Genomic DNA, 24,371 nt, shown 5'->3' on the forward strand with positions numbered 1-24,371 from the left:
TGCGGCCTCGGCCGGGCCGTCCTCCCGGGAAGGGAGGAGGCGCTCAGGGCAGACCTCCCGCCCCCAGCGGCTCCATGAACCAGTTCACGGCCATCTACAGCGGGAGCGGGGAGCTCATCAACCACATCAAGTACTACGACGGCTTCATGGGCCAGCGGGTCGGCGCCATCAGCTGCTTGGCCTTCCACCCACACTGGGTCTGTGTCCCCCGCCGGCCGGGGAGGGCTGGGGCGGGCCCGGCAGCCCAGAGCAGGGGAAGGGGGGTGGGGTGGGGGAAACCCACAACCCGCCACCCAGGCCGCCTCCCGCCCCGGCTCGGCCCAGGGCCGCCGTCCCCCTGCCCTGGGAGCGGGCTGCGCGCGGGGAGGTACCTGGCTCTGCCCGTGCTCATGCCCCTGCCCCGAGGCGGGGCCGGCCCTGGGCCCCAGTCTGGCGGGGCAGCGCGGGCCTTTGAACCCCGACTCACGCCCGCCTCCCCCGCAGCCGCACCTGGCCGTGGGCAGCAACGACTACTACATCTCCGTGTACTCGGTGGAGAAGCGCGCCAGATAGCGGCGCCCGGCCCACACGCCGCCGCGAGAGCCTGCCCCGCACGGCGCCGAGGGCTCGCGGAGGCCCACGCTGTCTGTCTGTCTGTCTGTGTTCCCTGCCCCGCCAGGAAGCCCGGGAAGGGGGCGGAGGCCTGTGGGGGCGGCCCTGCCCGCACCTGCCCGGGGCAGCCCCTCCACCCCGGTTGTCCTGGGATCTCTAAGGGGGGAAGCACCTTCCTTTTGTCCTCCGAGCGACACGCAAGCAGCAGCTGCAGAAGGTCCCGGGTCGGAAGCCGCCTCCTGGCCTGCCGCCGGGGCGACGGCTGCTGGACACGCTGGCTGTGAGCGCGTGGAGGCCTCCTGGCCCTGGCACCCCACCCCCACCCCCGGGCTGCCCTCGGACGTTCCCAGCAGCTGGCGGAGGCTGTGGCTTCGCGGGGAGGCGTCCGGCCGCGGCCCTGGCCAGCTCTGGCCGACTTGGCTCAACGGTTAGCCCAGGCCGCCCCTCCCCCGCGCAGGCGAGACCTTCGTGCTGAGTTTGGGGCCCCCCGCACATCCCGCCAGCAGGAGGGGGAGGCACTGGACGCTGGGCCCCCGCCTCAGGCCGGGCTCGGCTGGAGCTGCCTTCCCCGCAGGTGCCACGGGGCACGACCCCCACACATGGCGCACATGCGTGTGCGCACCGGGTCTTCCATCAAATGTGCGGGCAAGGGCGTACACGCGTGTGCAGGCCTCCCCAGGCGCGGGCTCGGCGAGGTGCAGCTCCTGGGTGGCCTCCACAGCCTCCCGCGGGGTACAGCGGAGCGCCGGGGCGCAGCCGGCGGAGCAGCTCCTGGGAGCGCAGCGGGCACGTCTGCGCCGGTCGGCGTGGCCAGAGCCGGAGGACAGTGCACCCGGGAAGGATCCGGAGGGTGTGCTGAGAGCCTGGGGACCGGCACCCACAATGATGATATTCTGGAAAACATTTTCCACTTCTCTTGGGAATCAGGATTATCCAGAGAAGTGACGGGCCCGGCTGAGTCTGCCGGCAGCGGGGTGTGCGCGGACGCCGCGGCGGAGGCCTGGCCCGGGTGCGGACCGTGGCTGGTCCCAGATCTTGCGAGGGACTGGACGGGGCGGGCCGAGGGGGCGGCCTTCTGCCCACAGGACGTGCTGCCCCTGGGGAAGGTTCTGGGGTGGGGCCCGGAGCCCGCGCCAGCCTCTTGGCTGGGTGGCAGAGTGGGCTCCGGAGAGCGGCAGGAGGCCCCGCTCCCACCGTCACCCGTCAGCCCTGCGCCCACTCCAGCCAGTGACGCCGGAACCTTCTGGAAGTGGCCAGAGCTGACTCAGGGAGGGCTCCGCCGCAGGCTCTGGGCTAGCTCGTGGTTCTGCTTGTTTGGGTCACAGCCACGCCTGGCAGGTCCAGGGCTGGGGCCCTGCGCACCTGGGGCGTCCGGGCGGCGCCTTCCCAGCGCCTGTGGGGCTCAATCATGAAGTGCCTGCGGCTGGAGCGAGCGCGACCCAGAGGCCGTTACCCCTATTTATTTTACCAAGACGAGGATTGAGAAAGACGGACAAACGTGGAACCGCGCCGGGAAGGAAAGGCAACGACCAGCAAGAAACTTAATAAAAAATAAGTGCAAGAGACGCGGCGCGCTTGTCTTCAGGCCCCTTGCGCTGCGCTCGCTGCCCTGTGGGCCGGGGGCTCCCGCCGCCCCTGCGCACCAGCCCACGGACCGCCAGGCCCGGCCGCCCGCCCCTGCGCTGCCGCCCGCCCCTGCGCCCACAGCCGCCCGGGGCGAGGCGCCCGCCTGGGCACGGCCTCCCGGAGGGCTCGGGGCCGGCTCCCGGCGCCGCGCTGGCCGGATGGGCCCGCGTGGAGGACTCGGCGCCGCCGCCGCCCGGGTCCTGCCCGGAGGCCCCGCGGGGCGCATCGGGCGCGGGCACAGGGACCGGCGCGGCCGGAGGGTGGGCAGCAGCGAGGGGCGCCCCCCAGCCAGCCGTGCGGGGTTTCCCCGCGGACTCGGCACCAGCACCCCACTCCACCTGCGGCCTCAGCCCTTCGCCGGCGGACCCAGCACCAGGCCGGGCATCCCCGGGGCCTGCCGTGTAGACGCCGCAGGCGCCCGGGCGCCCTTGGCCGCGGGGACGACCAGGCCTGGCCGGGGCAGCGGGGCGGGGCCTGGGGGCGGAGGGGCGGGGCCCTGGGGGCGGGGTCTGGGGGCGGAGGGGCGGGGCCCTGGGGCCGGAGGGGCGGGGTCTGGGGCCGGAGGGGCGGGGCCCTGGGGGCGGGGTCTGGGGCCGGAGGGGAGGGGTCGGGGCGGGCCCAGCTCCGCCCGGCTCGCGGGGGGGGCGGTCGCCATGGAAACCAGGGCCGCGCGCCGGACGCCTGCGCGGACGCCCCGCCGGCGCCGACCGAGAGGGCGCCCGGGGTGGGCGCCCCGCGCCGGCGAGCGCGGCGGAGAGAGCGAGTTCCCCGACGAGCCTCAGTCTGCGCGCGGCGAGCGCCGGACCCGAGGGCGGCGGGGCGGGGGCGGGGCCGAGGGGGGCGGGCGCCCCACGTCCGCCCGCGGCCCCAGGCGGGCGCCCCGGGGGGGCCGGGACGGGGCTGGCGGGGTCGTCCTCGGATCCGCTCCAGCCCGCGGCGCGGCGGCCCCCGGTGACCCTCCCCGGTCTCGGGCAGGTGGGCGGGCGGGGCCGGCAGGACGGCGCCCGCGAGAGCCGCTCCTGGGGCTCCTGGGGCTCCCCGGGGAGGGCTGCCCGCCCAGGCGCGCACCTTCCCCTCCCCGCGCCCCTCCCTGGGGGAGACCCGAGACGCAGCTGCCCCTGCTGGCCCAGCAGACCCTCAGCGCGGACTGGGGCGGGGGGGACGCGGGAGGCGGGGTCCGCGGGGTGGGGCCCCGAGATGCTCGCAGGGGCGTGTGCCCGAGAGCCTCAGCCCAAGGGGCCCTCTCGGGAAGACTGGCCAGCGGGTCACCCCAGGAAGGAGGGAGGCCGGAAGGGCCACCCAGGGCCTGACCAGCGCACAGGGGCCAGTCCGGGCCAGGATCCGCAGTCGGGGAAGGCAGCAGAGTCACTGACCCAGGCGCCGCCTGAAGTGCACACGTGGAACCACGGGGGAGGGGGGTAGGGGGGGGCGCAGGGACAGGTCTGGGGCATCAGAACCTCCTGGCAGTATCCCCTCCATGGGGAGCTCCCCAGCCTGGAGGGAGGGAGGGCGGCTGCCCAGAGCTCTCCCCAGCTCTGTGTGGGGACCCAGCCTCCCGCCGGACACCCCCGCCCCCCCAGCCTGTGCAGCGTGGCGCTGCCCCTGGCCAGAGACCAGCAGCCCCCGGAGCAGAGGCCAAGCGGGAGCAGGTGAGGGTGCAAAGACAAAGACGCCCGGCTCGCGGGAGGGGTCACAGCCGGCAGAGCAGGGAATGGGGGCGCCAGCTCCCTGCAGGGCCCACGTGCGCCTAGGCTGGGTACCCCCGTGGCGCCCACCGGACCTGCCCTCAGGGCGGGCGAGGGCTCCATGGAGTCTCAGAACGCACCGCAGACCTGCGGGCACCAGCTCGCCAGCACCGGGGCGCACAGATGGCGCTCGCACCGACCCACCCCTGCGCGGGTGCGCGGCTCCCCGGGGCCGCGGCTCGCCCGTGCGCAGGAGAAGCCCGAGCCGCAGCGCCACCACCTGGGCCCAAGGACGGCGCTGGGCAGCGGCCCCCACACCGGGCCTCGGGGCCCACAGCTGGGCACTTGCTGCAGAGGGAACCCGATGCCACACACGGGAAAAGTGTGTTTTTTCACAAAAGCCTCGTGTGCTTCAAAAGGCCTCGTGCAGGAGGAGGGGACACCCGCAGGGGCCATCCCGGGCCGCCAGCCACGCCTGCTCAAAACGGACAGAGGAGCTGGACAGACGCCCCCGAGGGTCGGCGCGGGCCAGCGGGCGCAAGGAGCAGCTTGGCATCACCTGTCACTGGGGGACACCAGGACCCCCGGGGCGGAAGGACAGTAGCCAGCCCCCCACACCGAGGTGGCGGCCCCCAGCAGGCCGGGCCAGGGAGCCCGCGGCCCCTCCTAAGCATCTACTTGGGAACGGAAAGTGGGGTGCGGAGCACGGGGGCGCCTCAGCCCCAGGTCAGGTGTCCCGGCCCGTGGGGGTCCGCCCAGGCCTCCAGGGGCTGCTGCCCAGCGGGGGCTACCACCCAGGCCCCGTCCGCAAGCGCCCCGCTGCCCGACCCAGCCACACCACACGGCCACTGCGGGCTGGACAGTCCAGGGCCCGCCGGCAGCCTGCCTGCCCCAGGCACAGCCCCAGCCGTGGCCCCAAGCCCAGGCACCCCTGCCCACGGGGCGGCCCTCAGGGGCGGGTCTGCCAGCACGCCCCCCCTCGGCCCCAGCACTCCAGCGCCCAGGCCTGCCCCACCCTCGCCCCGCCCCGGGGTGTGAACCCAGCCCTGGCTCCGCTCCAGGCCCTCTCCCACCGGCCCGGCAGGGAGACCTTGTAAAGATCAGGCTGCGTCTGCTCCCCCCGAGGGCCCGCAGCCCCCCACAGAGGATCAGCAGCGGCAGGCCGCACCCCGCAGGGTGTCCCGGGCAGCCGGCCGCGCCTCCGTCTCCCCAAGGGAGCGTCCCAAGCACGGGCCGAGTCCCTCGGACCGTCACCCCGCAGGGCAGACTGGGGCAGCGGGGTCGGTGGCCAGGCGAGGGGGGTGGGGGGCAGCAGTGGACAGAGGGCGCCCGGTCGGGCACTTCTCCCAGCGCCAGGTCAGTGGCACAGGAGGGCCCCGCGCTGTTCTAGGGCCACCCGCCTTCCCGCGAGGGCCCAGGGCCACTGCCGGCCAGTGCCGGCCTCTGGCGGGGGGACAGCGCGGCGGGCGCGGCTGGAGGCCGAGGTGCTGGCTCGACGCTGGCCGCCCTCCCCGGGCTGTCCTGCAGCGCCACCGCGTGGCCACCACGGCCGCTCCCACGCCGGCCGCGCCGAGGGGGTGGGCGCCGAGGGGGTGGGTGCCCAAGGGGGTGGGCGCCCAGGGGGTGGGCGCCGAGGGGATGGGCGCCCCGCGCCGGGCCCCCGCGGCTCTTGCCCTCCGCGCCGCGGCCCAGCGTGGCCCAGCCACGGCCCTCGAGGGTCCCCGCGGGCCGGGCCCTCTCCCCGGGCTCCTGCGGCGGCGCCTCTGCACGGCCCAGGTCCAGAGTCCGCCGCCCCCCGCGCCCCCCGCCGCAGTGCCGCTCCCCGCCCGCCCTCAGGCCCGGGCCGCCGGGAGCCCGAGGCGCCGGCCCGGGCAGTGCGGCCGCGGGGGTCACGGGGACAGCGCGGGGTCCTGGCCGGAAACGGCCCGTCTGGGAGGAGACGAGACGCGCCCCCGCACCCCTGCACCCCCCGCCCCCGCCCCGGCTGCTGCGGGCGGCGCCTCCAGGCCGGGCCCTTCCTTCCTTCCTTCCGGCAGCACCCGGGCGGGGACACTCCCGGCCCTGCAGGGGCTCCCGGGTGCGGACAGTGAGCTGGGCAGTCCTGGGTCCGCCCACGCGGGTCACCTGCCGGTCACCAGGCCCCGGGGCCCAGCCCGCCTGCCTCCAGGTCCCCTCCAAGGAGCCGCCCCTGCAGCTGGTGGCCCTCGGGGCACTGGGGGACACTGCAGGGCTCCCCAGACCACGGGCTCCCTGCCGTGGCCTCTGCTATCCTCCTCCTGCTGCAGTGGCCCCGATGGCAGGTGGGAGGGGCTTTGGGGTGCCCCCCACCCCTGCCCCCAGGGCTGTCCCCCAGTGGGGTAGGGTGTCGGCCCCTGGGTGGGGTGCACTGCCCAGCCCCAAGCACCCCAGTGACTGGTGGCTCTTCCCACGGCCCCCTTGGTCCTAGGAAGTCGCCGCTGCCAGCGGCTGCTGCTCCTGGCCTTTGGGGTCCTCCCGCTCCCCAACTAAACACCCCCTCCGCCCCCAACTAAACACCCCCTCCGCGCTGACGAGCCTGTTCTTGAGTTCACCCTTCAGTGTTTCTGACCATCCGTTCCCATGGGGCCCCGCGAGCGGCGGCTGGCTGGGGCTGGGACGGCCCGCACCCCGCCCAGGGAGTCCAGCGGCCAGTGGCAGGGCAGGCCCCACGCATCGGTCCTGACAGCAGGCGGGTGGGCACCCCCTCCCATGCGGCAGCCCGTCTTCCCCTGAAGACCCTTCTCTGGAGGCAGCGGGGTGTGGACTCAGCCCCTCCCAGCCTGCACCCATCTCAGGCGGCCCGGGCTGCTGCTGACCAGGACAGCGTCTCGCAGAGAGCAGAGGCGGCAGGCCCGGCCTTCTCTGACCACCACCCCGTGCTGCGGGCCGGCGCTGGGTGGGTGACGGCTGCGGGGACTGGGGGCCGGGCCGGGTCCTCCCTGGGAGAGGAGACCCAGGCGGGAAGCCCAGGTGGAAGCGGGGGGCTCCGCCTGACCGCCCCGACGCCCCACGAGGGTTTCCTGCCCAACAGACGGTGGCTTCTGTAGGGGGGCTGGGGCCCTGACCACAGGCTGGGCGCTCGCAGGGCTGGAGGCAGAGAGGTCAGCGAGCCACGCGGGCAACACTGCCCAGGCCCACTTCTGCAGACACCTTTTTTTTTTTTAAAGATTTATTTATGCAAACACGGGGTACAGTCAGGAGCGCGGGAGGGTGAGAGAATCCACCAGAGCCAGAGCAGGGAGCAGAGCAGGCAGAAGGACCGAGGTACACTGCTGAGGGGAGCAGCGGGCGGCAGGAGGGGTCTGCGCGCCATGGGGGACCCTCGCCCGGCAGCAGGGCATCGAACCGGCGCTGCAGAGGCCGCGGGCAGTTTTGCAGCCCAGCGCTCAACCGCTGCGCCACTGGGAGGCCCATTCTGCAGACACCTTTTAGTGCAAGAGGTTGCCGGTGTCTCCGCGTGCGGCGGCCGGTGGGGTGCAGGGCGAGCGATGACTCCCGCACAGGACTTTCCAGGTGGGGGAGCCTGTCCCCTGGTCACCCCGCAGGAGACTGGCCACTGAGTCTCCCCCTGCACCGCTAGAACTTCCCGGAATCGCACACCTGGAACGTTCCAGGCGCCACCGTCAGTCCGGCCGCGCGCGGCGGGGTGTGCGGGGCGACCGCCGCGGCCGGGGTTCGAACCCGGGCGCCTCCGCAGGGCCGGCGCGCGCTTCGCGCTCGGGGCTGAGCCCGCGCGGCCGCCGTAGCGGGGCGGGGCGGGGCGGGGCGGGGCGGGGCTACGGCGGCCGCGCGGGCGGCGGGGTCGGGCCGGGCGGCGGGGCGCGGGCGGCGCCGCCATGGGCAACCTGTTCGGCCGCAGGAAGCAGAGCCGCGTCACGGAGCAGGACAAGGCCGTGCTGGTAGGGGCGGGGACCCCGGGGCGGGCGGCGGGGGGCGCGGCCGGACCCCGGCCTCCGAGGCCCCCGGGGCGGCCTGAGCCCCAGGCGCGGGGCGGGGCCGCGAGAGCCGCGTCGGGCCCTTCCGGGGAGCGGCCGGGCCCCCCGACCCCGGGCCGGGCGCCGAGGCGGCTCCGGGGCTCCCTCGGGCTCCCCGCGAGCGGCCTCGTGCCCGCGGCGGCGTCCGTCCCGGCCGGAGGACACGGTCCCCCGCCGGCCCCTCGCGGGCGGCTGCGCCGGAGCTTCAGGCCGGGGTGCCCCGCACCCCGCCGCCCCCGCCCCCCGGCCCCCGAGTCCCGCGCGCCGGCCGGCGGAGCCGTGGACGGGCCGGCGCCTGGAGTGGGCGCCCCGTGGGCAGCGGCGCGCGGCCTGCCCGGGTCTCCAGGCCTCGCCAGGTGTCTGCGCTGCCGGCCACCCGCTGCGGGCGATCAGCCCTAAAGACAACCCGGGGGGTGCCTAGCCTGGCCCGGGAGGGGGATGCCGGGCCCACGCGCGCTCGACCGTCACCCCTTGAGCCCCGTGACAGCGGGGAGCAAAGTGCACGCTGCCGCGTCCAGGCCGCTGGGGAGCAGCGGGCGGCCTCGAGGCGCAGGTGTGGCTGGCGGGAGTGGTCCTGAGCCCACGGCTTTGGCAGCAACTCTCGGGTGCAGCAGTGCCTGGGGCGGGCTCCCCACTTGGCTGTGGCCAACACAGTGGGGGCTGCCCTGGGCGCTGCTCAGTGGCGAAGGCGGCCCCCGCTGGGGAAGCCAGGCCTATCTCCAGCACTGCCCCGCAGCTCAGGGGCCGAAGCCCCTGTCAGGTGGCTGCCGTCAGGGCCCCCTGGCCCATAAGGGGTCCCCCGGGCCTGCGTGGTGGCCTGGGCATGGACGCAAGGCCTGGTGTCTCTGCAGCAACTGAAGCAGCAGCGGGACAAGCTGAAGCAGTACCAGAAGAGGGTCACCCAGCAGTTGGAGCGCGAGCGCGGCGTGGCCCGGCAGCTGCTGCGGGACGGCAAGAAGGAGTGAGTGGCCGGGGCTGGCGCGGGGCTGTCCGGGAGGGCGGCGGGTGGCGCTGGGCGCAGGTCCATGCGCGGGCTCTCCTCTGCAGACGGGCCAAGCTGTTGCTCAAGAAGAAGCGCTACCGAGAGCAGCTCCTGGAGAAGACAGAGAATCAGATCACCAGCCTGGAGGCCATGGTAGGTGGACACAGGCCCCAGTCAGGCCGGCCTGTGGGGTGCCTTGGGACCAAACTGCTTCTTAGCTGGAGGCGGGGCCAGGGAGCCTTGGGGGGGGCCGTGGGCGGGGCATGGCGGGGCTGGGTCCCCTCTGGTGCCGAGGGCACCCGCTGCTCAAGGCCTCCACTGAGTTGCCGGCCCTCGCCACACCTGGATTCCCCTGTCCCCAGTCCCGCCCAGAGCCCCCACCACTGGGGGGGGGCAGCAGGGAAGGACAGGGAGGAGGCCCCTCGGCCCTGACGCCCCTCGGCAGCGCCTGACCCTGAGCTGGTCTGGAGGGTCCCTACCACATCGGTCTGCTTACCTCAGGTCCAGAGCATTGAGTTCACCCAGATCGAGATGAAGGTGATGGAGGGGCTGCAGTTTGGAAATGAGTGTCTGAAGAAGATGCACCAGGTAGAGCTGGGGCACGGGGCTCTCCCAGGCAGGGCCCAGGCTGTGCCCGGTTTGTGTCCGACCCAACCTGGGGGAGCTGGTCGCAACCAGGGCGGGTTACCATCTGGTGGGACAGACTCAGCGTCGCAGTACCAAGAGGGCTGCTCTGTGAGCTGAGGCCAGTTGGGGCTGGAGGGCTTCCTGGAGGAGGAGCACCCAGCCTCTCAGCATGTAACAGGACTGGGTGGCCAGAGGAGCCCCTAGACCGAGCCATGGCCTGCTGCCCTGAGGGTCATCGGGGAGCTGGTCAGCGTGCATAGGTCACGTGCAGTGAGCCTGGCGGTCAAGCCAAGGGCTGCTTGGAGCCAGCTACCAGGGAGGCCTCTCCTCGCCGAGAGACCGCTTCTGCCAGTTGCTCTTCGCCTGCGACGGCTGGGGCTGGCTGGGCAGGCCTGGTGAGGGGGCCTGTGAGGCTTCGGAAAAGGTGCCCCGGCCGCTTCCTCGCCTCTGGGCGGGACCCTGCTGGGACAGGAGTGAGCGAGATGGTCCCGGGCCACGGGCACCAGCCCGCCTGCAGCGGCACAGGTGGGGTGCGCGGTGCCTGACTGGCCAGGGGGCCGTGGCCCGGGTGTCTGTGGCTGGCTGACCAAACCCAAACGTCTCACTGCTCAGGTGATGTCCATCGAGGACGTGGAGCGGATACTGGATGAGACCCAGGAGGCCGTGGAGTACCAGCGGGTGGGTGTGGCCGGGCCCTGGGCGCTCCCGCCCGCTCACTGGCTGGCCCCTGAGGGCTGTGCCTCCCCCTCCACCCCCGCCCCGGGCTGCCCTTCCCCCATCGCCCACCTGCGCGGCTTCACCTCGGCTCCTTCTTTGCAGCAAATAGACGAGCTGTTGGCGGGGAGCTTCACCCAGGAAGACGAGGACGCCATCCTGGAGGAGCTGGACGCCATCACTGAGGTAAGAGCCCTCCCGGGGCTGGACACCCCCCCCCCCCCCCCCGCGGGCGCCGCCAGGGACCCAGCACAGCCCTGGCTTGGGGCTCCCTGACGCCACCAGCACTTGGCTACACCGAGGCCCGCTGCCACCCGGCGCCACGGGGAGAAGCTGCCCTGGGAACAGGGCCTGGGGTGGCCCCCAGCGCCTGGCGAGTGGGGAGTGGCCACGCCGGGGCGGCAGGGCCAGGGTGCCCCCCCCAACACCCCCCCCACCGGTCCCGGGCCCCTCCTCCCCAGGCCCCCCGCCTGGTGCTTCACTCCGGCCACGCGCAGGCCTCGGGTCTGTGTGCTCCAGCCGAGGGTGTTACTCGCGCGCCCCAGATCTGCCCGTTCCCCACCCGCGGGAGCAGGGCTGGCGGCCTCCCGGCGCCTCACAGCCTTGCCTGGTCTCCCGCAGGAGCAGGCAGAGCTTCCGGACGTGCCCTCGGAGCCCCTTCCTGAGACGAACCCAGGTACCCCCCTCGCTTGCCCTTTGCCGCCGCAGGAGAACAGAGCCGGGCGCCCGCCCCTGGGGGACCTGCCGGCGCCCGCCTGGGAGGGCCGAGGGCCGGGGGTGGAGCCTGGGCCCCTGCCGTGTGCTTCTGCGCCCGCCGCCCGCCTGGGTCCGCGCCCACCCCGCGTGTTTGCCGACTGCCCTTGCGGAGCCGGCCTCGCGCTCCAGCGCTGAGCAGCCCGGGCGCCCGCGGGGCCTCCGCACTGGCGCCGTCTCCTTTCCTCCGCAGAGCGCGTGCCGGCCAAGGCCAGGCCCCGGCAGGCGGAGCCGGTGGCAGCCTCGTAGCAGCTCAGGCGTGGACTGGCAGGGGCTCCTTGCAGCCGGGCGCACGGAGCAGGCGTGGCCAGCCGCCGGGCTCCAGGAGGCCGCGCCCCCAGGCTGGCGGGGAGGCTGCCCCGGCGCCGCTGCCGTCTGGCCGGTGGAGTGAACGGCCAGGCCAGACGGGACTAAGGCCGGGCCCGGGGTCCAGCCGCCAGGACTGCTGCGTGCCGGCCTGACCCTCAGCCGACTGTCCCACCGGAAGGCGCCACGAGCTTCTCCCCCGTCCGCTGGGCCTGTACCCCTCCCCCGCCCCCAGCTGGCGCCCGGTTCCCACGTGGGTGCAGGGTGCAGCTGCAGGGGCGCTGCCCCAGCCCCGCCTGTGGAGCCGCACCCGCCCGTGATGGACCCTCAGGACGGCCAGCGGCCAGGCTCCCAGAGGTGCTGATGGGACCCGCTCTGGCACCACAGACCCCCATTTCCGTGGGTCTCCCTGCGGCTAGCACGGAGCCTGAGAGACCGAGGCTCCCGGCCCCAGCCGCAGCGCTGCGGGATGGACGCCGCTCCCAGCCCCGCCGCTGGGTGGACGACCTTGCTGGGCTCCGCTCCCCACTGATGCGCGAGCGGGGCGGGGCCTGGCGCCTCACCGCCTTTGGGGCCCGATGAGCCTCAGAAATGGGCCCACCTGGCCCCAGCCAGGGCAGCCCCTCATTAAAGTCGGAGCCTCAAGGCCTGCTGCCTCTTGACCTGGGGACCTGGGGCATCTCCCCTTTGCTGTCCCTGAAACATGCTCCTGGCCCTCCTGGGGCAGCCGCTTCAGGGCTGCTGGAGCCGCAGAGGGTTGGGGGACGGAGGCGCTTCTCCCCGGAGTGGGCCTTGGCCGAGCCGGCCTGTGCTCAGGCAGCCGCCCCCAGCCACTGCCCTCGCTGAGGCTCAGCGTGCGCCACCGCCTGCTTCCTGGGGTGCTGGGGCCCCTCCTCACTCTTGAGGCTTTGATTCCGTGGTGGTGGCCAGGGCTGGGAGGCCAGGCCTCAGCCCCCTGCGCGGCAAGGAAAGGTGGCCGCCAGCCCTGGAGTGCCGGGGGGGAGGCCCCGTGCCCAGGGGAAGCCGTCTGTCCCGGGCTCCGGGGTGACTGTGGGTGGCGGGCAGAGCACCCAGGCCCGGGGCGGGTAGGCAGGATGTGTCCCTGGTACGGCGCATGGGAAGTGGGAGGTCGGGGTGGAAATGGGGTGCATCACAGGGGATTGGGATGGGGGGTGCGCTGGCCATATCATACCCTGTTCCGGGCAGGGGCCACCATCTCTCTGCAGCCAGCTTTGCCACAGGGTGCTCCCTGGCACCCGTGCCACTTATGGGCCGCCCGCTGCCCTGCGCCCACCCGCTGGGAGAGTCTGGACCAGCGGTTGTCACAACCCCGGACTTCCTCGGCTGCGCGCGCCGCCTTTCCTGGGGAGACCAAGAGCCACACAGTTGGCCGGCCGCACCCACAACTTGGGGGTTCCCGCCACCGGCCTCCTCCCCCTAGACTCCGACACGCTGGCCTGGGGCGGGGGCAGCGCTGCGGCGGAGCTGGCCTCACAGACAGACCCAGGCCGGGCCTTGACCGCGAGAGCCAAGGCGCTCGTCTGGGTCTCCCCAGTGGACACCCGGGCCCCCGCCAGGCCATTTGTGACCCTGAGCTGCCCCTGCCCCTTCCCTGGCGCCCGGCATCCTCAGCCTCCGTCCGGCCCAGCCGACCACCCCTGCGTGCTCCTGCCCGTGCAGCTCACCTGGGTGACCGTGGGTCCGGCTGGGCCCGGAGGCTGGCGGTGGCCCTCACCTCGGGGCGGTCTCGCTCCAGGGCCCCTGGGAGCCCAGCTCCCCGCCCTCTGGGTGACCCCAAGCCAAAGCCAGCCTAGGAACCGGCCCCGGGGGAGGGCGCGCCCTCCCCACCTTCCTGCGGGAGCTTCGCATCCTACGAGGGTGCCCGGGGCCGGCTTGCGTTGCCGTTCTGCGCCGAGCGGATGGGAGTCCGGGTGGGGAGGCCGCCGTGGGCGCCTGGCGAGGACGGCTCGCTGGCAGCAGCGGCCTGGCTGGAGCCGGGCGTGGGCGAGCAGCCGCGTCCCAGGGCAGGGCGCCGTCGGCCGTTGTCCCGGGGACGGGCGGCCGTTTGCTGTCTCCCTCCCTCCCCGGGCCTGGGTGTGCCCGTCTGGACGCTCCAGCCTGTGGACGGCGTGTGTTGGGGCTCGGCAGGGGCTGTGGCCGGTGAGGCCCAGCGCTTCACCCCTTTGCTCCTGACGCCCCCCATGGGGAGCAGAGAGGCTGATGTTCAGCGTCGCGGCTTCCTGGCTCCCTGCCCTGCCCTAGGCAGGGTCCGGCCACGTAGCTCTGGGACCGCAGGAGGCCACGCGGGGCCAGCCCACACGCCGGGGCACGGTCTCCGTGGCGTTTCCCACATCCCCGCGGCGCGACATGGGGTGTTCCTGGCGGCGCCTCTGTGCGGCATGCGAGGGCCTTGGGGGCAGAGTGAGGCGAGGCCGGCCCAGGGGGCCGGCAGCGAGGGCCAGACACAGGCCCACCCACAGGCCGGCTTTTTCCGCACCTGTCACTCAGTCCCGCCCACCGGGCCAGGCCACGTGGACTGTCCCTGCCGGGCCGGTGCTGTCCCTGCCCCGCCGAGGCGCCTGGGGAGGGTCCGTGGGCCATGCGGCGCGTCTGGAGCCTGGGGGGAGCTGCCTGGCAGCCCCCTCCGCTCATCCCGCCGAGTCCTGGCCGGCCTGCTCTCGCCTGTCCACCGCAGCGCCAGCCTGGGTTGGGGGGTGCTCCCGCGGCCCGGGGTTCCCTGGTGATGACGCCGGCAGGTGCCAGCATGTGCTTGCTGGCCCGCTCAGACCTTCCAAAGATGTCCGTCTGCGTCCTGTAAGTTCTTATTTTTAAGGCTTATTTATGCTACAAGAAGTGGGGTGCAGGCCAGAAGTGCAGGGGGAGAGGACTCCCCAGGGACAGAGTGGGGAGCAGAATAGGCGGATCCACCGAGACACGCGGCTGAGGGGAGCAGCGGGAGACAGGAGGGGACTGCTGCGCCCTGGGGGCTGCTCCCCGGCCGGGGATGGACTCAGGCCGAGCCGACAGCTCCGTATGCTGAGACTGACCCTGTGCCCAGGGAGGCCCCTGTTGGTCTAAGTTCTTAAGCCGGGGTGGGTGTCTCTTCGCTGTTCAGTCCTGAGAGCTCCTCACGTGCCCGGGACGCCGGATTCTGCTCAGGTAGGAGCCAGGAAGCTCCCTCCCAGTGTCTCCTCGCTTCCTGGGGCACGTTTTTTGATGACACCCAGGTTGTTGGGGTGGTTCTGCTGGGCAGCCAGCCCCATCTGCGGCAGTCTTCACCCTCGCGTCTCGGTCTTCGGCTTGTCACGCGCAAACTCGTTTCCGAGCTGCGGGGGCACCCGGCGTGGACGTCAGAAGGTGATGTCCCCCCTTCTGCACGCAGACGTCGGGGTCCCGGAGCCCCTGGAGAAGACGGTCATTTGTTGGGAGTCCAGCGGCGTGTGCTGAGCGTCTGTCTCCAGGCTCCGTCCCCACGGCCTCCCTGAGCTCCGGGGCGTGGCTCCCCGCCGTGAGCATCCCAGGCGGGTCAGTGGCTAAACTCTGCAGAGCAGCAGCAGCGTCTGAGCAGCTGGCAGGGTCTGTCCTGGGCCTGGGGGCGCTGCGTCTCCCGCTGAAGCATGGGCGCCTCTCATCGAGCTTTTATTTTTTTAAGATTTATTTATTTCTACAAGCCCTGGGCACAGTCAGAAGCGCGGGAGGGCGAGAGAATCCACCAGAGCCAGAGCGGGGAGCAGAGCAGGCAGAAGGACCGAAGGACACTGCTGAGGGGAGCAGCGGGCGGCAGGAGAGGTCTGCGCGCCATGCGGGACCCTCCTCCGGTGGCCGGGGAGCAGCCGGGGATCGAACCGGCGCCGCAGAGGCCGCGGGCAGCTTCGCAACCCAGCGCTCAGCCGCTGCGCCACGGGGGAGGCCCTCATCGAGCTTTTAGACCCTTCAGGGTATTCCCTTTCTGCTTGTTTTCTGAATTCCTGTGAGCGCTTTCCTGGCCCCCGCTTTCGGACTGTCTCCCACGCAGCGTCCTGCGCCTTTGCCGCCCCCGCGGGTGCGTCCTGGGGTGTCAGCGGCTCTGGGGTCTTCCAGCCACGCGATCCCGACAGAGCCGCACCTCCTTCCCCGTCCAGGCGCCTTTTGTTCCGCGTCCTCGCCCCCTGGCTCTGGCGAGATGCGCACAGCAGTGCCCGTGTCTGTGCCGCGGGCGGGAGGCGCAGTCCCCGCAGAGCGAGTCCGTGTGAAGCTCGCCACCCCTTCCCCTTCCCTCCTCTCTCTCTCTCCCCCCTCCTCGGGGCAGGTGGTCTCGGCGGCACCTGGCATGCAGACGCCATCCCGAAATGTGCAGATCGGGGCCGATTTGCCCCGTACCGTGAGTCCATGTTCCCAGGGGAGCCGCTGCGGCTCAGCACAAGCCCCAGGACGTAGCACTCCTGTTGGGGCTCAGTGTGGCGGGGGAGGGGGGGGCAGCTGAGGGAACAGCAGAATCCTCAGCCAGAGCTGTGTGTGGGCGGGGGTGCAGCAGGTCCGTCAGGGGGCTCCAGGCACCCCTGGGCTGGGCTGGGTTTTGGAAGCGGCCTGGGGCTCATTGCTGTGTCCCCCGTCCCCCGGCTCCCCCGCAGACAGTCATGCCACTCGGAGGCGCTGACTGCAGCGCCCCAGGCACCCGAAGCCACATGAGGGCATGAACCACCAACAGGCCTGCACGGCCCCTGGGACGAGCCGCCTCTGCCCGCGCTGCCCCCGCTGGACGAGCTGCTGTTTCTCCAGATGGTTCTACGGTTTTGTTTTTTTTTTTTTTTTTTTTTTAACACATTTTTTTTTTTTTATTTATAGAGGCATGTTTTATTTATTTATTTGTTTGTTTATTTGTTTTTGTTTATACATGCACTGGGCACAGTCAGAAGCGCGGGAGGGTGAGAGAATTCACCAGAGCCAGAGCGGGGAGCAGAGCAGGCAGAAGGACCGAAGGACACTGCTGAGGGGAGCAGCGGGCGGCAGGAGAGGTCTGCGCGCCATGTGGGACCCTCCTCAGGTGGCCGGGGAGCAGCCGGGGATCGAACCGGCGCCGCAGAGGCCCCGGGCAGCCTCGCAACCCAGCGCTCAACCGCTGTGCCACCGGGGAGGCCCCGGTTTTGTTTTTAATTTTTTTAATATTTTTTTAAAGATTTATTTATTTATGCACACAAGAGCTGGGGTGCAGGCCAGAGGTGCGGGGTGAGAGGACTCCCCAGAGAAAGTAGGGAGCAGAACAGGCAGATCCACTGAAACCCACGGCTGAGGGGAGCAGCGGGAGACAGGAGGGGTCTGCCGCGCCCTGGGGGTCACTCCCTGGCCGGGGATGGACTTGTGCTGCAGAGGCTGCCCACAGCTTCGGAGAGGCCCCCTCCTTCGTCCCGGTGCTCCCTGGGACGGCTGACGGCTCCGGCTGGAAACCTGTGAGCTGCCAGGTGGGGACCGGGAGGGTGACAGGCCGAGTCAGGCAGCTCCTGGTTTTTCTCTTCCCTCTGGGCCTCTCGGGCAGGCAAACAGAAACCCCTGCAGTAGCCTGAGCGGGCGGGAAGCCTGGGGGTTGGGGAGCCCCAGAGAGGGCGGAGTGGGAAGGACCTGAGTGCAGCAGGACCGGCTGCCCCACCCCGAGCCCACGAAAGGCTTTGAGAACTGCGCTCGGCTGCAGTCGGGCGCCGAGGCCTGGCCCCAAGCTGCTGGTGCACAGGGAGCTGCAGGTGTGGGTCTGCAGGGGCAGGCGCCAGCCCCAGTGCCGCGGGTGGTCAGCATCCAGCCTGGGGTCAGTCCGTGCCCGTGAGACCGACGGGACTTCTCCGCTGATACCAGCCAATGAAGTGGACACCTCAGGATGAACACACGGCAGAGACGCCCACCGCCTCGAAGGCCCTCCCAGAGGCTCTCAGCGGGAGGAAGGCGCGAGAGGGTGTGCGTGGAGAAGGCTCGCGGGCGTCCAGTCCTGGCAGGGGCCGGGCGTGGGGGCCGCTCCCGTGGGTCAGTGACACTGACAGGGCGTCCCAGTGGGGCAGGCGGAGCAGGAGGAAACCTGAGGAAATAATGGCCGTAGATTTTGCAGATTTGGTGACATTAATCTACAGGTTCGAGAAGCCAGCACTTCCCAGACAGGAGCCCAGAGGAAACCAGGCCTGGACACGCCGTGGCTCGCCGCTGCAGAGGGACAGTCTGAATGAGGCCGGGTTGGTGGCCGGAAGCCGCGTGTGCCGGTCAGAGCGACAGCCCGGCCAGAACCACCTCGGAGTGAGGAAGGCGCCAGACAAGAAGGGACTTGAGTGTCCACCCGCTGCCGTGGACACGGCCGGGGTCGGGGGTGGTGCCGGCACGCAGAGCCGCGGTGGCTGTCGGGGTGGGTCTGTTCCAAGCGCCTCACGTCTGTGCCTGTTTTACGCAGACACTTCCTGGGGGGTCGGGCAAGGCATGTGGGTGTCCGGCCCAGCCCAGGGCTCCCACTCTACTCTGTCAGGGCAGGGCTGGCCGGCACACGAAGCCCCGGGTGGCCCTGCGGACGCAGACATACCGGGAACACCGCAGAGGCGTCCAGGCACCTTGGAAGAAGGCGGGAGGGGACAGGAACAAAGAGAGAAACCGGAAGCAGTTACACGGCAGGCCAAGGCCGGCAGGCCACTGGCGTGGACAGTCCCCACGCAGCTAAGGACAGAGACATCAAGCGGGGCCTCACACCCTCTCTGCTGGAAGGAACCACTGTGTGAAGCAGGATGAGGTTAAGAGTCAAAGGTCGGGGAGCTGCGCCGAGGCAAATGGCGGACAGAGCCGCGGCTGCGAGGTGCTGCCGGTCCGTCTCCCTCACCCGAAACTCGGGGCAGGACTCAGGGAACCCCACACCCCGGTGTCACGCCCGTGGGAGCGAGTCCACCCGCCAGCCCAGTGGACCTTCTGAGGACCTTTCGTCCTCAGACAAGGAGAAACTGCTCCAGAAGCCGCCGGCCCGCCAGGCCCACGGGCTCTGGGAGGGCACAGGGTGCCGGGAGTCACGGGGACCCCACAGGACGCTTGGGAACGGATGGAAAGGGAACGAATGTAACGTGGCGTCGGGGTGCGCCTGGAGCCGGGCTCGCTGGGAAGTCGCTGACGGTAAATGCTGATGTCACCAAAGAGCCTCACGTCGATTTTTTTTTTTAAGATTTGTTTATGCTGCAAGAGCTGGGGTGCAGGCCGGAGGTGCGGGGGTGAGAGGACTCCCCAGAGACAGAGCGGGGAGCAGAGCAGGCGGATCCACCAAAACCCACGGCTGAGGGGGCAGCGGGAGCCAGGAGAGGCCTGCTGCGCCCTGGGGGTCGCTCCCTGGCCGGGGACCACGCTCAGGCCAAGGCGGTGACAGCCTGAGACTGCCCACAGGCCACAGGGAGGCCCTGAAGTCAGTCACTTAAACCTTTCACCTTAGTTAATTAAAAACCAACAAATTAAACCCAAAATAACGAGTAGAAATCACTGAAATGACAGTGGACACCTGAAAGCCATGGGAGCCGCTGGGCCCCTGGGAGGCTGCCGGAGGGGGAGGGAGCGGGTGAGCCCTGGAGGACGGAGGACGGAGGCCAGGCCTGGGCTGGGGAGGGGGACGGAGCCAACTGCAGGGGCCCAGGCCCAGGCCCTCCCTCCGAGCTCAGAACCCAGAGCTCAGAGCCCCTCGGGGCAGAGGTCCTGGCAGCAGGGGGCGCCTCCCTGGCAGCTCCTTGGGGCTGCTCCCCCACTGCACGCAGGCCTCAAGGTCTTGGGAAGTGCCCCGGCCCTGGGCTCTGCGGGGCCGGAGGGGGCTTGGAGGACCCCTTTGAGGAGCAGCCTCTGGGGGCTCACTGCAGGGGAGATGGCTTGGAGCTTCCACAGTGCCCACCTGTGACCCTGGGGTTCAGCACGGGGTAGGGGGAGCCCGGGGTGGGGGGGGCTGGGTTCCTGGGGGAAGCCTGGGGGTTCTGGGGGGCGGGGCCATGCCGCTCTCCCTGGCTGCTCCCTGGCTTCCCGGAAGCTCCGAGCCCCTGACCTCCCTTCCTCGGGCCCAGACTACTGGGGGAGGGCCCAGGGGGCAAGGGCTCTGCTCCCCCCCACCCGCCCCCATGGTGGGGTCCAGAGCCTCAGGCAGGTGGTGGAGCCGCCCCTCCTCTTCCCCGCCCCAGCGCGCAGTCCTGCCAGGGGGCTCTCCCCGCCAGGCGCCTGGGGCAGCTCCTCGCATGGCCCCATGGCCCCTCGCCTTGAGGAGACCCCACTCCCCACCCCCCCTTGCAGGCCAGTGGCTCCTCGTCACGCACCCAGCTGTCCCGCTGCTCTGGACTCTGCCTGGCCGGGACGCACGCTGTCCGGGAGACCACGGCTGCTGGGGCGCGGGGGCCAGACCCAGACTCGCCTGTGGGGGCTCTGACACAGGGGTGCTGACACTCCAGCCCGCCCGCGTGACCCCCACCTCACGCCAGCCAGCCTGGCGGCACTGGGGACCCTCAAAGCCGAGCGGAATGGCCAGCGGGTCACTCCGGAGCGTGCGCGAGTGCCCCACTGCTGACTCAGGGGCCGAAGATGGGGCGCCGGGACCCCTGTGCTGAGGGACACGCCCTGCAGGCACGTCTGGGCCCTGGGGTCGTAGGGTGGCTTCCCCTCGGGAGGGGGATGAGAAGGTTCTGGGACAATGTGGGGTCCCCCAAGGGAATGCCCTGTGCCACCTGGTGTGCCCCTGTGGCGCTGAGCCGCCCTTCCGGGGACGCCCCTCCGTGCCTTGGGCATACACATTGCAGCCCAGCCTGGCCGTGGGGCGAGGCCCCTCTACTGCGCTCAGAGGCAGCCGCCCCCCACCAGCCCCTCTTCCCCTCCAGGGGTCTGCGGCCTCCCCACCCAGTCACACGCGCCCTGGGGAGCCCTCCAGCCCCTGCCCAGGCTCGGGCCTGGTCCCCAGCACGGCCCTGCGCCCGCGGGCTGTCCACCCCTGCGGTCCAGGGCGCCTGGCTCAGCAGCCCATGCTGGCCTTCCCGGGCTGTCCGCCAGAGGGCAGTGAAGCCTCGAGGCGCCGTCCCTGCCCTGCCGTCTGGCAGGCCGCGCAGCAGGTGCCCCCGCGGGACAAAGCTTCCCGTGACCGCAGGCCACAGAGGCCCGGCTCCAGGCACCGGGGCTGGACGCTCCCGGGCGTCTCAACAATGAATGCGCCAGCCCTGGCCTCTCGGAGACTGGACGCTGGCTGGCCCCTGGCAGCTGCGGTGGCCTCTGCATGGGCCCGGCTGGCGGAGTCTCGGCTTGGACTTTGCTGGTGCGGGACCCGCGGCCTTCCCGGCAGCAGCTCTGCCAGCGCAGGGCGGGAGGAATCAGCCCGGCCACGCTCCTGCCGCCAGAGCAGCCGCCAAGTCCAGGGACACCTGGCCGCCGCCGCGCCACGGGCCGGGCTCACCAGCCTGCAGACCCCGGGGCGAGGCCCCGCCGCACCGAGCCCCCCGCCAGCTGCGCCGCTTCTCCTGCCCGTGGGCGCCGAGCCCGCGTGACCTGCCCTGCGGCACGCTGGCCCCCACCAGCCCCCACCGGCCCCCACCGGCCCCCACCGGCCTCCGCGGGAGCTGCCCTCGGCTCGGAGAGGCCAGACGCGCAGGTGGTTTTCTTAAGTTTGAAGCTAAAGTGGCCTCTCTGGAGAGCACAGCCCTGGTGGGCAGCAGTCCGAGCGCCCACACCTCCCGGGCACAGAGCACGGCTGCCGTTCCTGGGCCACGCGGAGGCTGGGGTCGCCCTCCCTCGGTGCCCCCCGCCAGCCCGGGTCTCCTGCTGGACCTGCGGGGGCCCAGCCGGGCTGCGGTTCTCGGGCTGCTTTCCCGCCGGTCCCGGCTGCTCCGGCTTCCCCAGCGCCTGCTGCGGGCTCGGCTGCGTCCTGGGTCGAGTGTCCTCTCCCGCAGCCCCGCACTCTGAGGGGAGCGCGGGGGTGCTACTCGCTCCCCAGAGAGGCCTCCTGGGCTCCAGTGTCCCGAGCGCAGGCGGAGCAGTGCCGGGAAGACAGCGCCACCTCCAGGAGAAGCTGCCTGCGGGCCCCACCCTTCTCCAGGGTCCCGCGGGACCAGAAGGGCACCGCGCCGGGGCCCAGGACAGGGAGGGGCAGGCGGGCCCAGGTGCCCGCCACGGCGACAGCTGCTTCGGGCTGTCCTGCCCCGGGGCGCCGGCACCTCCAGTGCTGGAGACCCAGGGTCGGGGGGAGCAGCAGCCGCCACCCCAGCCCCCGCCCCGCGGCTCCGAGCCCCCCTGGGGAACCTTGGGTCTTTGGACAGAAAAAAGTCAGATCTCAAGGCTGAAGACAACAGTTTAAAATCTGGCTTTAAATAAACGTGGAATGAAAAAGAGAGCGCGCAGGCCTCCCGCAGCTGAAATTAGAAGCTGCCATCCTGGGAGGCGCCATCTGCGCGCGTCTGCGCACGGCCCGGCCGGCCTTTCCCGGGCGCCCCGATCCCGGGCTCGAGGGGAGATCCCCGCCCTGCACGCCCTGCGGGCCGCTCAGAGCCCCTGGCGGCTCCTAGAGGGCGAGCGCCGAAGCCAGAGCAGCTGAGCGGGCTGGAGGCCTCGCCCCCGCAGGGCCGCCCACAGCTGGCCGCCCTGTGCCCCCCGGCGAGCCTGGGCTGGGGCGCGTGGGACCCGGCGGCCCGGCTGGGCCTCGCCTGCCCGTACCCTCCTGGGGCGGCCCCGGAGGCCCCACCGCGAGCCGCAGGGTGCGCTGGCAGGGTGCGTGCTAGCAAGCGGGGGGCAGAGCTGGCAGACGCGGAGATGTGAGGGGGGCAGCGCCGTGGAGCTCGGAGACTCGTCGCGCCCCTGTGCGCACCCCCACACGCCCACGGCGCTGCAGTCACGCAGCGGGATTATGTAAGGGCCGTTGCTGGGAGCCTCCCCGCCGGGCCGCAGGGGCGGCACCTCCCGCCCCGGAGACGGCCCCTCGGGCCTGACCTCTGGGGAGCCCCGGAGCTGGGCAGGCTGGGCGCTGGACCGTTCTAGGCCGCTCCCCAGCCCCGCCCCTCCCCACAGCGGGGGCCAGGAGGACCCCGACTTCCAAGCCACCCTGCTCCTGCCCTGCTGCCAGCCCTGGCCCCTGCAGGTGGCTCAGCTGGCCTCTGGGGTGCCCACGCCACCCCCAGGGAGGGAATCCTGAGCCTTAGGTCAAGGGTCAGCAGATTTTAGGAGCAAAGACAAATTTGCGGGGAAGACGAGGGGAGAGGCGGCCGCACCGGGCGGCCGGGGAGCAGGCAGGGCAGCCCAGCAGTCAGGGCGCGGCAGGGCCAGGGCCTCCACCCCCGGCCGGACAGCAGCGTGGGCGTGCTCCGAGGGGTCGGGGCCACCGCTCCACCCGCTGACCCCACGGGAGACCGGGAGGCACGGGCTGGAGTCTGTCCCGAGGCGCTCGCACTTCCTTCGTGGCCTGGGGTGTGGGCATGTGAGGCCCCTCCGTCCCTGCAGAGGGTGGGCTGGCCCAGGACACGCAGCGGCTGTGACGGCGAGGAACCGCGTGCGTCCACCAGCCAGGGCGCCACGCCACGCGGCGGTCACCTCCCGGGGCTGCCTCTTGCCTCCTTCCACCCCCGCCCTCCTGGGCTCCTGGCCGGCGTCCATGGGCACGCTGGGGGTGCCCGCTGCAGGGTCGGGCTGCCGGTCTGTCCTTCGCGGTATCTGGGGGTGGCGCCGGTCAGCCCCTCACCCTGTCACGCCCAGGTGGGCGCTCTGATCCCCGGGCGGGGTCTCCTGCACCCGAGGCCCCTTCAGGGCCGCTTTGCAAGTGCCATCCTTGCGTGCCGGCTGGTGGCTAAGCCTGAGGATGCGCGGGCTAGTCGTCCGCCTTAGCTGGCACCTGTGGCAGTGCCCACGGACAGCCGGTGCCCCGTCCCGTGCTCACAAGCCCGCGGGTGGGCTGGGCCTTGCGGCCAGAATCACGCGCTGCCTTCTTGGGCAGAGCCCTGGGCCGGGGGCTGCAGGTGCTGCCCTGCCCTCCTGCCACTGGTGCCCAGGGGAGGGCCGCAGCCGGCCAGGAGCCCCGGACGCCTTGGGGGCAGTTGTGCTTGTGACCGGCGGCGTGGCCCAGGGCGGCTGGTGCGGAGGGAGGACGCGCGGGCAGCAGAGAAGGGAGAAGGGGCGTCCTCACTCCAGGAGCCAGGGCGCCTGCCTCAGTCTCTCCCGCGCTGGAACTTTCTAGTTACTGGTGACAGGAGCGCTAATCCAGGAAGACGGCGCGGCTGCCAAGAGGAAGGGGGAGGGCGGCAGGGGAGAGCAGACGCTCCCCCGACGCCCGAACTTCCTGGTGATCCGAGACCCGCGGCCGCTCCCCCCGCCGCCCCCGAGCTCCGCCGGAGCTGGGCCGCGCTGGCCAGGGAGGTGGCGGCCCGGCGGCTCGGGGCTCTGCTGGGCGCTCACCTCAGAAAGAAAAGCGCTCCTTCTGTTAGCAAAATCCAGCAGCCCAGCGCCGCCTTGCCAGGAGAACAGCTTGCTCGGGAAGCAAAGGCTGTCATCCTGTAATTAAATCCGAGACCCCCTCCCTACTGACGCCGAGATGGAGCCACTTACATAACCGACTAAAAATAAGCTGATGAAGAGATGCGCGCGTATCCTCCTGCCTCCAGCCCTCGCCTCCCGGTGCCGGGCGCGGCTCCCGGGTCAGACGCGCCCGCCGGCCGGGGCCCCCCGGGGCCCCCCGCGCGTCCCGGGGCCTCCCCAGGGCTGGCGCCGCGGCCTGCTGGGGCGGGCGTGGGAGCGCGGTCGGGGTCGGGGTGGCGGGAGCCTCGTGGCTGGGCCCGCCGCCTGCCGCGCTCCCGCAGACCCGGACCGGCCCTCTGCCATCATCCGGCCCGAGGGTGGGAAGAGGGGTGCTGTGCCTGGGGGGCTGGGGCCGGGGTGCTGGTGGACACCAGCGCCTTGGTCCCTTGGGGAGGAGCCCAGAGCTTCTCTGTGGCGCCGATGGCTTCTTGCTGGTCTTGGGGGGGGGTGGGCGGGCCCCAGGCCCAGGGGCTGGTTTCCCAGCCATGCTGTCCCCCACAGATGAGGCTTCTGACGCCCCCAAACACTTCCGAAGTAAAGTGCTGGCCAGGGGTCATCTCCCCCACCCCCGGAGCAGAGGCCGAGGGACCTTCCACCCCG

At 72.0% G+C, this 24,371-nt stretch overlaps 3 protein-coding genes across 3 annotated transcripts in view; all 3 read left to right on the forward strand.

Annotated features, from left to right (window-relative positions):
- The window catches only part of RPTOR (regulatory associated protein of MTOR complex 1), a 116,807-nt gene extending 114,637 nt beyond the window's left edge, over positions 1-2,170 (forward strand). The window contains exons 33-34 of the mRNA XM_037494972.1: positions 68-197; positions 484-2,170. Coding sequence (XP_037350869.1) covers positions 68-197; positions 484-552 — 199 coding nt within the window. The 3' untranslated portion in view covers positions 553-2,170. The remainder of the gene's footprint in view (positions 1-67; positions 198-483) is intronic.
- A 5,525-nt stretch (positions 2,171-7,695) lies between these two features.
- On the forward strand, positions 7,696-11,294 carry CHMP6 (charged multivesicular body protein 6). The gene is made up of 8 exons (XM_037492115.2): positions 7,696-7,819; positions 8,746-8,855; positions 8,942-9,029; positions 9,378-9,464; positions 10,116-10,181; positions 10,323-10,403; positions 10,839-10,893; positions 11,164-11,294. The coding sequence occupies exons 1-8, from the start codon at positions 7,757-7,759 to the stop codon at positions 11,217-11,219; spliced, it is 606 nt and encodes a 201-aa protein (XP_037348012.1). The 5' UTR covers positions 7,696-7,756; the 3' UTR covers positions 11,220-11,294.
- A 5,026-nt stretch (positions 11,295-16,320) lies between these two features.
- On the forward strand, positions 16,321-18,468 carry LOC129144830 (uncharacterized). The gene is made up of 2 exons (XM_054689031.1): positions 16,321-16,714; positions 17,100-18,468. The coding sequence occupies exon 2, from the start codon at positions 17,103-17,105 to the stop codon at positions 18,006-18,008; it is 906 nt and encodes a 301-aa protein (XP_054545006.1). The 5' UTR covers positions 16,321-16,714; positions 17,100-17,102; the 3' UTR covers positions 18,009-18,468.
- Positions 18,469-24,371: the final 5,903 nt, after the last annotated feature.

The sequence above is a fragment of the Talpa occidentalis genome, unplaced genomic scaffold, assembly GCF_014898055.3.
Source record: "Talpa occidentalis isolate TD23 unplaced genomic scaffold, MPIMG_talOcc4v2.1 talOcc4.7, whole genome shotgun sequence".
Taxonomy (NCBI): domain Eukaryota; kingdom Metazoa; phylum Chordata; class Mammalia; order Eulipotyphla; family Talpidae; genus Talpa; species Talpa occidentalis.

Coding starts and splice junctions, on each gene's coding strand:
- CHMP6 (XM_037492115.2), top strand. CDS start 7,757: ATGGGCAACCTGTTCGGCCGCAGGAAGCAGAGCCGCGTCACGGAGCAG. Junction 8,856..8,941: donor CTGCGGGACGGCAAGAAGGA/GTGAGTGGCCGG, acceptor TCTCCTCTGCAG/ACGGGCCAAGCTGTTGCTCA. Junction 9,030..9,377: donor TCACCAGCCTGGAGGCCATG/GTAGGTGGACAC, acceptor TGCTTACCTCAG/GTCCAGAGCATTGAGTTCAC.
- LOC129144830 (XM_054689031.1), top strand. CDS start 17,103: ATGAAGTGGACACCTCAGGATGAACACACGGCAGAGACGCCCACCGCC.